The sequence below is a fragment of the Triplophysa rosa genome, linkage group LG24, assembly GCF_024868665.1.
Source record: "Triplophysa rosa linkage group LG24, Trosa_1v2, whole genome shotgun sequence".
Taxonomy (NCBI): Eukaryota; Metazoa; Chordata; class Actinopteri; order Cypriniformes; family Nemacheilidae; genus Triplophysa; species Triplophysa rosa.
This window is the reverse complement of record NC_079913.1, coordinates 6,318,015-6,330,066: the sequence shown is the minus strand read 5'-3', so window position 1 is coordinate 6,330,066 and position 12,052 is coordinate 6,318,015. Positions and strand designations below refer to the sequence as shown.

At 38.0% G+C, this 12,052-nt stretch overlaps 1 protein-coding gene across 13 annotated transcripts in view; it reads right to left on the bottom strand.

Annotated features, from left to right (window-relative positions):
- The window catches only part of nrcama (neuronal cell adhesion molecule a), a 48,512-nt gene that overhangs the window by 18,469 nt on the left and 17,991 nt on the right, over positions 1 to 12,052 (bottom strand). For 8 of the 13 annotated variants that reach the window (XM_057323608.1, XM_057323614.1, XM_057323604.1 and 5 more), the window contains exons 3-9: positions 2,997 to 3,205; positions 2,552 to 2,569; positions 2,012 to 2,117; positions 1,424 to 1,617; positions 1,155 to 1,277; positions 754 to 924; positions 479 to 538 (exon numbers count right to left, since the gene is read on the bottom strand). In XM_057323608.1, coding sequence (XP_057179591.1) covers positions 479 to 538; positions 754 to 924; positions 1,155 to 1,277; positions 1,424 to 1,617; positions 2,012 to 2,117; positions 2,552 to 2,569; positions 2,997 to 3,090 — 766 coding nt within the window. In that variant the 5' untranslated portion in view covers positions 3,091 to 3,205. The remainder of the gene's footprint in view (positions 1 to 478; positions 539 to 753; positions 925 to 1,154; positions 1,278 to 1,423; positions 1,618 to 2,011; positions 2,118 to 2,551; positions 2,570 to 2,996; positions 3,206 to 12,052) is intronic. The other 5 variants (XM_057323607.1, XM_057323612.1, XM_057323617.1 and 2 more) reach the window with 2 other exon arrangements.

The window sequence follows — 12,052 nt, the reverse complement described above, 5'->3', positions numbered from 1 at the left end:
AGTGAGCCGTTGGTTGCAATTCGCAACCTCACCTCTAGATGACGCTAAATTTAATACACTGGACCTTTAAAGCACCACAGTTAACTTTCCAACCTATTGGTAAGGAGTCTATGATGCCCTAATATGCTGCCTTTGTAGGCAGCTCACTAGATTTTGGAACAGAGCATGCATGTTTAAAATAAATAAATTCCAGTCATCCACAAAACATTAGCTCCGGTAATATCATATTTAGTAAAAAATCAGTCTGCTGAAGATGCAGTGAAATGAATATTAATATTCAGTGGAAACAGTCAAATGTGAGATCTTGACATTGATGAGTTGTTTAAGGTCAGGATTGGGTTTCTACAGGAGTGGGTTATATTCCTGGTTAAGTAAGTGATGATATATTAGGTAAGGAGCTATTCCTGGTTAAGCAGAGGCACGGGTGATGGTTGAAATGGAGACTGGGTTCACTTGGTAAAGGTTTGCTAGCACTCACCACCCAACAAATCTGAGCCATTCAAAAAAGCTGCCAACATAGTGTCATTCATAGCTTCAACTGAAATACAACAGAAAATAATGAGCATGCAATACTGGAAAAGTTGTGTGTCTGGAGAAAAAGAAACAAGGCATTTAAAATAAAAGGGTGAATTGACACGCTTTAATAATACATAACAACATAAAATGCAGGATTTCATAAACATTGCGGAAGCGTAATTTTAGCGCACCATGAAATGGTGACTGTATGTGTATCAGCAAACAGGAAGCACTTACTGTCCAGCACGTTGACTGTGATTGGCTGTTTCTGTTGGATGGTCTGGGTGTGTGGGAAGCGTGCGTAGCAGATGTAGTCGTTTCTGGTGTCATTCATAAGCACGTTGGAAAAGTACAAGTCTCCGTTTAAAGCCTGGGACACGCGGCTGTTTTGAGGAAGCCTTTGGAAATCTAACAAAGAGGATAACTCTCTATTACTTTTTTTTAACTAAACATACAATTAGATAAACTACTACAAGAGAGCAGCTCAGTTTAGGTAGAAGGCCATGAGAATTTACATATAGCCTATGGTCACCATGTAAAGCATTATGTAAATGTAACCAAATGACACATTACAGAGATGGTTTGCACTAGCAGCATGTGCTAGTTTTAGTACGTGTGTTTTCAAGACATGTTCTTACTGTTATCCATCCAGAAGATGATTGGAGGAGGCAGACCAGCCGGTGGTCTGCATTGCAGTATTAGAGACATGCCCCTCTGCACTGTGATTGGCTCGTTTTTCTCTTTCGACCACAAGGGGGACCCTGTGACACAGAATTGGGCCCTCTGACATGAGCATTACAACTCTTGAAATTACAAATTTTATTTGTAATGATCAGACATATTGTATCAGACATCAACTATAGTTTCCATGGTAACTAATTATAAAGTTAGCTTTGACAGGTCTTACTTGATTGCCGGATGACAATGTTATTGGACAGGGCAGAGCCGTGCACGTTGCGGGCGTTACATTGGTAAACACCCTCATACGCTTCTGCCTTTTCTCCGCTGATGTCGATCACTAAAGTGCCTGAGTTGGGCTTCATGATCACTTTGGAATCTTTCTCCACATCGAAGTGAGTGCCGTTACGTGTCCATGAAAAGCTGAATTGAGAAGAACAAGAAAGGAACGTTAATTACATTAATGTGAGGAAGTTACAACCAATACTGTTATTTAGAAATAAATGAATCTGTACTGATCAACTTGATTATTTAAAGGAAGAGTCGATTTTTCTCTGTCGTTGTGTTATTTTGTTTATAAATCTCCATCCACTTTCATTGCATAGAACAGAAGCTCAAATATTTAAACTAAACTGTCCTTTTATATCTCACGAAGAAAAAAACATAATTCTTGTTTTAAACAAAACAAGAGTAAATATACAAAACACGAAACGTTTCATATTGGGTAAAGATTCACATAATGTTAGAAGAGTTTATCCGTCCACAGCTGCGGAATCTGCAGCACTGGTAACCATGGCGATTCAAAAGTGACACCCACCTGGGATGAGGCTTTCCTTTCGCCTCACAGTGGATAATGATGTTCTCCCGAGGGTCGATGATGTAATCCTTGGGGGACTGATGAGTTATTGTGGGAGGCTGTGGTACTGGAGTACGGAGACAAATGCAAGTGAATACAAACATCTCTATTACCACACACACACACACACACACATCTTTGCACAAATCTGCACATTCTGCAAAGATGTGCCATCTTTGCAAAAACTGAATCTGCAAGAAAATTGCTAAAAATATAACGTCCTTTATGTTATTCCATCTACTGTACGTACAGTACAACAAAACCCAGGATGACAAACAACCAAAAGGGCATGCAACATGCAACAAAGTCGACCAAAGCTATACACACGTTGCACTTTATATTTTAACTGTACACTGTACGTTTATTTAATGATGTTTGATCAATAATAAAACATGTTAATATACACATCAAAAAACAGAAACACTTCAAACTGAACAAAAGAAAAAAGGTTATTTAAGAGCTAATTCACAACAGGTTTCACAACAAAGTGCCCCAACTTACATCCCTCCAGAACTTTAGCTTTTTTTTGTCCGAATGATTCAGGAAGTACATGAGAGTAAAAGAGTTCAAATTAGTGTGAGAGAAGACGACAGAAGAGAAGATCAAACAAAGTCAGATTCCCTCAGGTAAACTTCCAAAGGTGTGTTTTGATTGCTCATTGCACATCATGCAAATCTCATGCCCTTCCGTTCCCCTAATGCACTTCTGATGATGCTGATTGTTTGTCGATGATACGTTGGTTGTGCCGGCCCTGATAAGGGTGGTGCATGCATTACAAGCGCTTAAGTCCTGTTTTTTAGTTTTCTAAGTATTTATTTTTTGAGGACTCATACACCACTCATAGACACCATTTACTATATTTTGGCCACTCTGTGATGAGCAATATTGCAATTAATGCAATTATTAAATATATTTGACCATGCATCAGTCTTTCTGTAATACTCACGGTCTAGAGGCACTTCTAATGCAGTGGTCATGTGACCGAGCAGCAGCAGCATCATAACTCCTCCACAGATCGCGCACTTCCTGTTTCTGTCCATGGCAGGGTGTGTTACATGAAAATCCGTCCCCTCCAGGTCAAAGCGACTGGGCCTTGCGATCCACGCTCAGTGTGATCATTCAAACACACAGCGGCATCCACGCTAGCCAGTGAGACTAAAAAAGAAACAAAAGAGATAACAGGAATTGTGTTAAAAAAAAGCATCTTTGTGTGCCGTACGGCTTGTACGAGACCTGACCATCTTAACGTGCACAGAAACATGTGAGGGCGTTCAGCTGGAAGAGACAGAGACGCTGTGATGGCACAACCCAGAGCACTGACATATGGATCTCAATACACATGGCTGAAGCACAAAATTAAACAGCCTGCTGTTTGCTCGCTCAGAGGTGAATTACCAAAGACACACACCGCTCTTCCTGCTCCAGAAAGCCTTTTGTTGTATTGTTTGGATTTCTGCATGCACTGAATGGACATCACGGAAGCAGAGTTTCATTCTGACTCATAAACCAGAGAGATAGTCAAAGGACTAACATGCTGCAATGCCATATTGTGGTACACATTGGTTATGGTCTGCACCACAGCTTCTCCTCGTCTGAAAACACAGCACTTGATTTTTTAGGCGAGTGACAGCGCACAATACAAACAAAGTCACTTCGAGAAAAATCAGGTTGTGACAAGCGCATTTTACAAGCAAATTCACTTCAGAACAATTCAGGTACAGTAGCAAAACTGCATTTTACAGCCAAATTCACTTCCGGAGAAGTCAGGAAGGGACAATCACACTCAACATCCAAATTTCCATAGATGAGAATTCAGGTCAATATTCTGCAATTGAATTCACAACCAAAAAAATCTGTTTAGTTTGTATAGAATTAGTCATTACATAACTGTTTATTTTTCACCAAATTTAGAGACAATCTGACTACAACAGAAGATACGTAAACTCTGATGGATGTGTTTGCATTGTTTCAACAATAAATAATAATATTTATTTTAAAAAATGGTAACACTTCAGTATAGGGGGCAATTCTCACCGTTAACTTTATTATTAGCATGCCTATTATTGATATATTGGCTGTTTATTAGTACTTATAAAGCACATATTCTGCATGACCATACTCTACATCCCTAATCCTACCCAATACCTAAACCTAACAACTAGCTTACTAACTATTAATAAGCAACAAATGAAGAGTTTATTGAGGGAAAAACTCGTAGTTAATGGTTTGTTAATAGCGAGAATTGCCCCCTATTCTGAAGTGAGACCAAAAAAATAAATAATGACAAAATAACATAAATAAGATCTTCAATAGATGACAATAGATGTATATAATGTGTTAGAAAAGTGAATATCATTGCATATGTTTTCATGCTAGCAGATAGAGATACGGTAGTGCTGTCTGTGTAGCAGGCTGTGTCGGGAAAATATGCTTTGCTTTGCATAATTCATAAGCTCAGAAACCTCGACTCAGCCAAACAGCGAGAGAGAGAGAGAGAGAGAGAGAGAGAGAGAGAGAGAGAGAGAGAGAGAGAGAGAGAGAGAGAGAGAGAGAGAGAGAGAGAGAGAGAGAGAGAGAGAGAGAGAGAGAGAGAGAGAGAGAGAGCATGAGTCTGTAGATCCAAAGATTCATTTCAAGGTGAAGCTGTCAGATAGATAATATCCAGTATAACGCAGATATGTCTGCACCACTTCAGACAGGTCTCTATGCTACGATGTGGAATGTACATCATGTTACTCTGTGACATAAAGGACCGGTTTCCTAGATACACTTTAGACTGCAAACAATCTTCACTGAAGGCCAGTTGCTTAGACACGAGTTAAATCAGGATCCTTTTTAGTCTAATATAAAATAGTGAGGTCAGTAAAGCAAATCTAGGATTGTCATTTTTTCACAGACCTCATAGCTCGTCCGCAATGAAATATTCTGCTATTATTTGAACATCCTCGTGTTGCACCCGTATGCCGTTCTTCTGCTGATGCTTCTGTGTGAGGAACAGACCGTTATTTACTGAAAATGAAAGAATAATTTGTCCACAAATCTGACATCAAAGATTCAATGGTCTGTTCAAACAGCCCGGTAGAGCGAAAAGATGTCCCTGCAATTAATTTAAGGCACTTTCTGGCTGAGGAAAAAAGACTCCCCTTCAATACTCAAAGACAAGCAGATTTAAAACATTTTCAGAAAGCGTGTCAGATGGCTGCTATGGTAAAGTATCTGTGCAAGCAGCCAATGGAAAAACCTGAACTGATCAGTTGCGCAGTGAGTCACAGTGACAGTTAAATGGAAACTGTCAATCACATTTCTTGTTGCCATGCCACCAGTGCAGCGGTTGACTAGCTATTAAAATAGTCTAGCTATTTAGTAACATAAGAATAAGTGAAAACATAACGGGCATCTTTGCTTTTAAGATGCGTTTAAACAAGAGCAACAATTATTCAAGTCATTTAATGCATAAAATATGGCTGAATAAATGAAGATGTTCTTAACGTTTGAGAAGTGTGTGCACGTGGCACAACACAATTCAAGTCTCATTATGTTACACATAGGGAACACATTCTGCATTCGCTGCATGAAACAACACCAACCAATGTGATCATTTGCATGAATTTCATTTGCTTTATAATGAATTATCAGCACATTACAAAGGACCTTTCTGTTTTCTTGTCCCATTCGGTTTTCAGCAGCTCAGAGGGAAGCTATGGGTTACAACCTGATCTTATAGAAGAGACAAACTTGTGATTAAATTTCTGCTGACTCGTATTATAACAGATTCATAGGAGACAGAGAAGAAGTGCAGGTCAGCAGGTAATCTGACCCAGACGTCTATTCGCTCTCAAATGGATAGAGGAGTCAAGACATCTCAGGTATGAATAAGGCAACTTTTCCACAAAGATGTAAACAGTGTTGTAATTTAACTTAGTAACTTAAATATTTTTTGGGAGTATCTGTACTTTACTTGAGTCTTTATATTTCTGCAGACTTTTGCTTTTACTCCACTACATTTCCTGAACAAAATGTATACTTTTACTCTGATACATTTCCCCTAAGCATGCTCGTTACTACAAAATAAAAGCATAGAAACTGAATAGACTAGTCGGCGATCTGGTCACCATGACAATGCTGAACCAATCATTGGTTAAAGCTCAATGTGCAAGTGCAAACAGTTGCTCTCTGCAGTTAATTTCAGCACAAGGTTTTAATGTGCTGCTTCTTTTAAAGATAAACAGCAAATTTTTCAGTTTCAATGAATTATCAAATGACTGGGTTGTTACTGTAAGGGAAATGAAAGGAAAGAAAGAAGTAAGGGCCAGACAGATTTGTTCTGTTTCGTGCGAGGGAACTATCCTTTTATAAAGTTATAAGTTATAAAGTAAAGTTATAAACATGTGGTTTCTGAACTTCTATTTTGATAGTTTGATAGTATTCTAGATAAAACTACTGAGCTTTTTCAAAGTTGTACATTTCTATGTCTGCAAAAAAATATTAACAACGTTTGCTTCAACTTTACTTTAAATACTTAGATTTAATATAAAGGTACTTTTGATAGTTAAGTACAATATTTATCTGATACTTTAAGACTTTTACTCAAGTCATATTATCACTTCTACCAAAGTAATTTTCTGTCAAGATATTTGAACTTTTACTCAAGTATTGCTTTTAGGTACTAAATTTTTTTTCCAGAGCTACAGAAATATCAATAACAGTGTTGTTTAGTGTCTGTTACAGGAAGGAAATGTTGCCACAGGCTTCTCCAAAACATCTCATCTTGTATTTATCTCAGCATAATACCTGTATGAAATAAAAGGAATGTATGCAATTGAATGGCATGATTAACATATGAATGGACCTTTAAGATAAAAGAGACCATACTAAAGTTAAAAGAGGTGAACTTCATTCATTTGGGTTCATTCATAACCACATCCTACTGCTGCCTTTTGTGGGTTTGGCAAACTTGTTGTTTGCGTTGACAAGTGGGGAAAAGTTCTCTTTTCACTAAAGCTCATTTTGTCAAACTTAGGGTTTGAGTTTTTCTTTTTTAAACAGACTTCTGTGTGTATGTACTGTATGTGTGCATGTGTATGTGTATGAATGTTTTTTTTAATCTGAAAACTTCTGAATTAAACGTTGAGTATTTCAATGCTGTAATGGCATGAAAGTTTTTGAAAGATCTTTTATCCTTCACATGTGAACAAGCGGGCACAGAAGTGTGAGAAGTATCAACACAGTGTCCATCTAAGGTCAGGAAGGGTCTCCAAGTGAGGTTTTGAGCTGGGCTGGATATTACCATGAGAATAAGACACAAAATAAACTCAAACCAATAAGATGACATGTAAACGTATGGTCACACACGGGCGTGCGCACACACACACACACACACACACGCACACGCACGCACGCACGCACGCACGCACACACACAGAAAATGTGAAACTAAAAAAGAAAAAAAACTATACGTAAATGTAAATTATTACGTATATGTTGCTGCTTAACAGGCCATGACAGTAATCTCAGCCTACTTTATGCAAAATACAGGTAATGGATTTATTATTTTATTTAAATATTTAAGTAGCATTTAAATTACCTTATGGTACTTTTGGTAAAAAGGGTCACTTCTTAACTTTGTAGTCAACTTAAAGCAAAACCATTTCTAAAACAGAAAAACTACAACCTTTACATATAAACAGATCTCAGATAACAAAAACTATAAAATAATGGCATAACCCTTTTAAAAGCCAATTTGACCAGCAAAAACAAGCTTTTTTAATGACCCTCAGAAAAAGTACATGGGAAACTTATTTCCTCTGATAGTACAAGCTCTTCTCAACAAGCTTCTTCATTCTGAAGACCTGAGTCAAGAGAGCCCATCTCTCCGTTTCTACGGCAACACACTTGTTACACACACCGGCCTATTAAAAGACACAGAAAACGCAGCTAAACCCATCCATCTTTTTAAAGTAAATCTAAGCGGAGGACACTACTGAGAAAAGCGCTCTCGATAGCTCTCAGCTGTCATTGAAGAATGAAAAGAAAGAACAGCTCTTTACTTTAGCTGAGGATGCCTCCAGGCCAAATTGGAGAAAGGACATTAAATGTCTCTTTTCACACCAAAGTCTGAAGCCCTCGAGCAGAGAATCAGACAACCGGTATAGCCGCAGAAACACAGATCATACAGCAAAGCCTTTATGTTGAAACTGGTTTTAAGGGGTTAATGTTTGTTTCCCAAACCTCTATTTGCTTTATACCTAAACACTGCACTGCCTTGAATTTTAATTCATAATGTACCTCTAGGCCAATAAAATCCCAGTTTACCGTTTATGAAATACACAACTCTGACGTCCTTTTTTTTATTAGCCATTTACAATAAATGACACTTAAAAATGTGTCTTGCTAGCTATTTTCAAAGATTTCACAGCAAATACAAAAAAAACAATTGTCATCTTTGGTCTTCTTTTCCAATAAAAATATATAATATTTTTCTTGCCCGTTAATAAATTGTTTTCTATTTGTTTACATGAACTATATTTGATTAGTCTTTACTAAACAAGCATTAAAACAAGAAAACAGTTGCCAAAACAATAACAAAAACTACCTTACATGTATATATAAACAAGTCTTATCTTATACAATTTTGCTTAAGTAAACTTTCAGATATTTTACTGAAAAGCGAGACAGACGAAACTGGCTAGGAAAATAAGTTTATGCAGCGTAGAGGTAGTGTCAGTTCGAGAACCTGCACTTGCTGAACCGATCTGTTTGCAGCTGTACCCCGACACGCTGATGTGGTGCCCAAAAACCAACAACTGATGCTTTTGGAAACAAGACAATGCAAAACCCCAGCCCTGCTTTGTTTCAGTCGGTCACTGCCGGGAGTTTGCACAGAATTGCTATCTAAATAAATGAGCTAACTTCATTTGACATGCCGCTGGCGTGAGGTTATGCACGGCTAAAGGGTCAGTCGTATCCGCAGCATCAGCAGAATGGGAGAATGTCCATTCTCTCCTGAGCTTTGGGAAGGTGCTGATTGTCAGCACGCTCCTGTCTGGCCAATCACAAACTGCATTGTTGCTTTATGCTGTTTATAGTGTGGTTACGCTGAAAGTATACTTTAGAAACAAAGTGTAAGTAAAGCACTCTGAGTGGAGCTATTCATTCTGAATAACAGACTTGAAAATTGCCATATAGAAACATGGAAAAATTCAACTGCTCTCCAATGTATTATAATGTAAAAAAAAACTCTTTACACTATTGTCAACTATTGTCAGCTTTAATGGGATAGATCACCCCAAAATCAATATTCTGTCATCATTTATTCACCCTAATGTTGTTTAAAACCTGTATATGACTCTTTATTCTATGCAACACAAAAGAAGATATTTTGAGAAATGTGTTGATGGTTTTGTGTCCAAACAAAGGAAGTCAATGGGGGGCAATGTTGTTTGATTGCCAACATTCTTCAAAATATCTTATTTTGGGATCTGCAGAGGAAAGAAAGTCATACATGTTTGGAATGACATGAATATGAACAAATGAAGAAATAATGTTTATTTTTGGATCCATCACATCATATGCACCCAGAGGGCTCATGGGAAACAATGTATATGTCTGTGTCTGTGTCACAAATAAAAATGTAGTCGGCCTGTATTTTTTTAACACGATGCTGATTTTCTTCACATTTTAAAACATACAGTGATGCATGAGTGGAAAATAAGAGTTATTTACATATTACCTTAATAAGGTCACTTTAAATCTATCATTCAAACCACAAGTGGTCACTGGAGACACATTTGTTACGGATGTTAATACCATGCTTAAAAGGTCCTTAGTACCAATCGAATAAATGGGTTTGAAAATCTCAGATCTGGAATGCTTTGAAATGGAACATAAGGTTTTTAGTCTTCGGAGACACCAAAGATTCTATAATGATTATAAGTCATTACAAACATTAAATTAAGCAAGAAATAACATAACGCTAATTATATTTTAGAAAGTGTTCCAATAATACAGGAAATAGTAATTTTGTCAAGCTACTCAAAAACTACTACAGTGCATTAAATATTTAGGGAGCAGCCGGGAATGTCCAGAAATGATTCAAAAGCTCCTGAAGGCTACGAGTCATAAGTCTGACATCATCCGAACAGCCCTCATCTCAGCACATGTATTACTGTAATGGGGGGCATTATGTTTTATTCAACACTGGTTGAAAAAGCTCTCAAGCTCTCAATCTGTTGATCAGACTTTATAATCCGCCTCTGTGCTGTTCTCCTGTGTAAAATCTATACACCACCAGCAGTGAGAAAGCGAAGGGTGTGGGCCACGTGTTTCATGAAAGGTCTCCTCTCGACAGGAGGTCACGGGACTGTAATGCAGGCTTATTTGTATTCTGAAGGGTGAGGGCTGCCAATGACGAGATATAAAATGATGAAGGTCATAACAGTTAGATGAGGATCTCTACTCATCAGTCTTAAACTGCTTACTCGCTCACTGATTCATTTGAAGCGGTTACTGAATCAACATCCGATTCGCCCACTGAACCACAAAGCCATTACTTTGGAACGAATCGTGAATGTTTACTGCTTTAAACCATAGACTGTATAAAATATGGACGTAGTGTCTGTGACGTCACCCGTAGGTTTCTGAGGAGCTGTTTTGAAGCTTAAAGTGGACGGAGCCAGCCGTCGCCATCTTAGCAGCGCGTCACTCCCGGATAATGGAAAATGGGCAAAGGGGCGGACGTGGTTGGAGCTGAGGCGCCTGGTTTCTGAAACCACGTTTCACTCAAGTGGCCACGCACCTAATTTGCAGAATATTAAGGCTTAATATAAGTTAAACAGGTGAGTTATAAAAAAATTCACCCTCCTCACAGTTGTCATGAAGGGTAAAATTAGCTGTAAACATGTTTTTTTCTGCTGTAAAGTTGCCCATTTTAACATGGGGCTCAATGAGATTCTGCTCTATTTTGGAGCCAGTCGATGAATTGCAGTCTCGCTTCACGAGAGATCGGAAGGTTGCCGCTTGTTTTAAACTTAAAGTGTAGGCATGTAAAGGTTTGTAAAGTATTTTTACATTAATATTTATGGCTTTAACCGAATAATACTCTGGGTCCACTAGGCCCGCACACATTGGCTAAGTAAAAAACATGAACATCATACAAAAGTTAAATTGTATCCATAACAGATTAAATCCCAAAATATTGTATCTGTCTATTCCGGTGATATGTAAAATCTCTTTTGAAGATCTATCCTAGAGAATGCAGGAGGAAAGCATGGGCTGGCTATCACTCGCTCTCTTCCATCTGTTACAGATAAGCTGTGGTCATCTGTCCACATGCTGCATGTGGGTGAAAGCAGAGCTTTTACAGTATGTGCTGATATTACTGCCATTAATACACTTCACAATGTGTGTGTGTGTGAAAGTTATCCTGTAATATTTACAGTATCTAGAAAACCAAAGCTCAAATGTGCATCAAAGAAAAATAGGGACAGTTTTACCTAAAAATGTCCAAGCTGCTTTTATTCATATAACAAGAGTGGATGGAGACCATAGGGGCTACATCATAAATGTAGTCTGCAAGACTTGTGTCTGTCATTTTTTTAATGGTATCTTGGTGTGACAAACAGACTCATTGCCTTGAAATTGACAGCTGTGGTCACCATTCACGTTCATTATATGAAAAAATGCAGTTTGGACATTCTTGGAAACAGATTAAAGCCATACAGCTTTCAAAGGAAATATTGAGTATGCAGAGAGAGTGTTTTCATTTTTTCGGGTCATCTACTCCAAGCCAAACCTAAGAGCAATAAAGAACCACCACCATGATTCAGCCACTCTAAATTCTGATGACATTATTTGTCCAAAAAACAACTTCTCAGCAGCAACACTAAACATGTCTACTCATATGGCATGAGATCTACAGGTATGTCTGATTATTACTACGAATCGTGGCTGAGCTGTAGAGTACACAATACAGTAAAGCACAGCAGGGTTTATCATTAGGGGGAA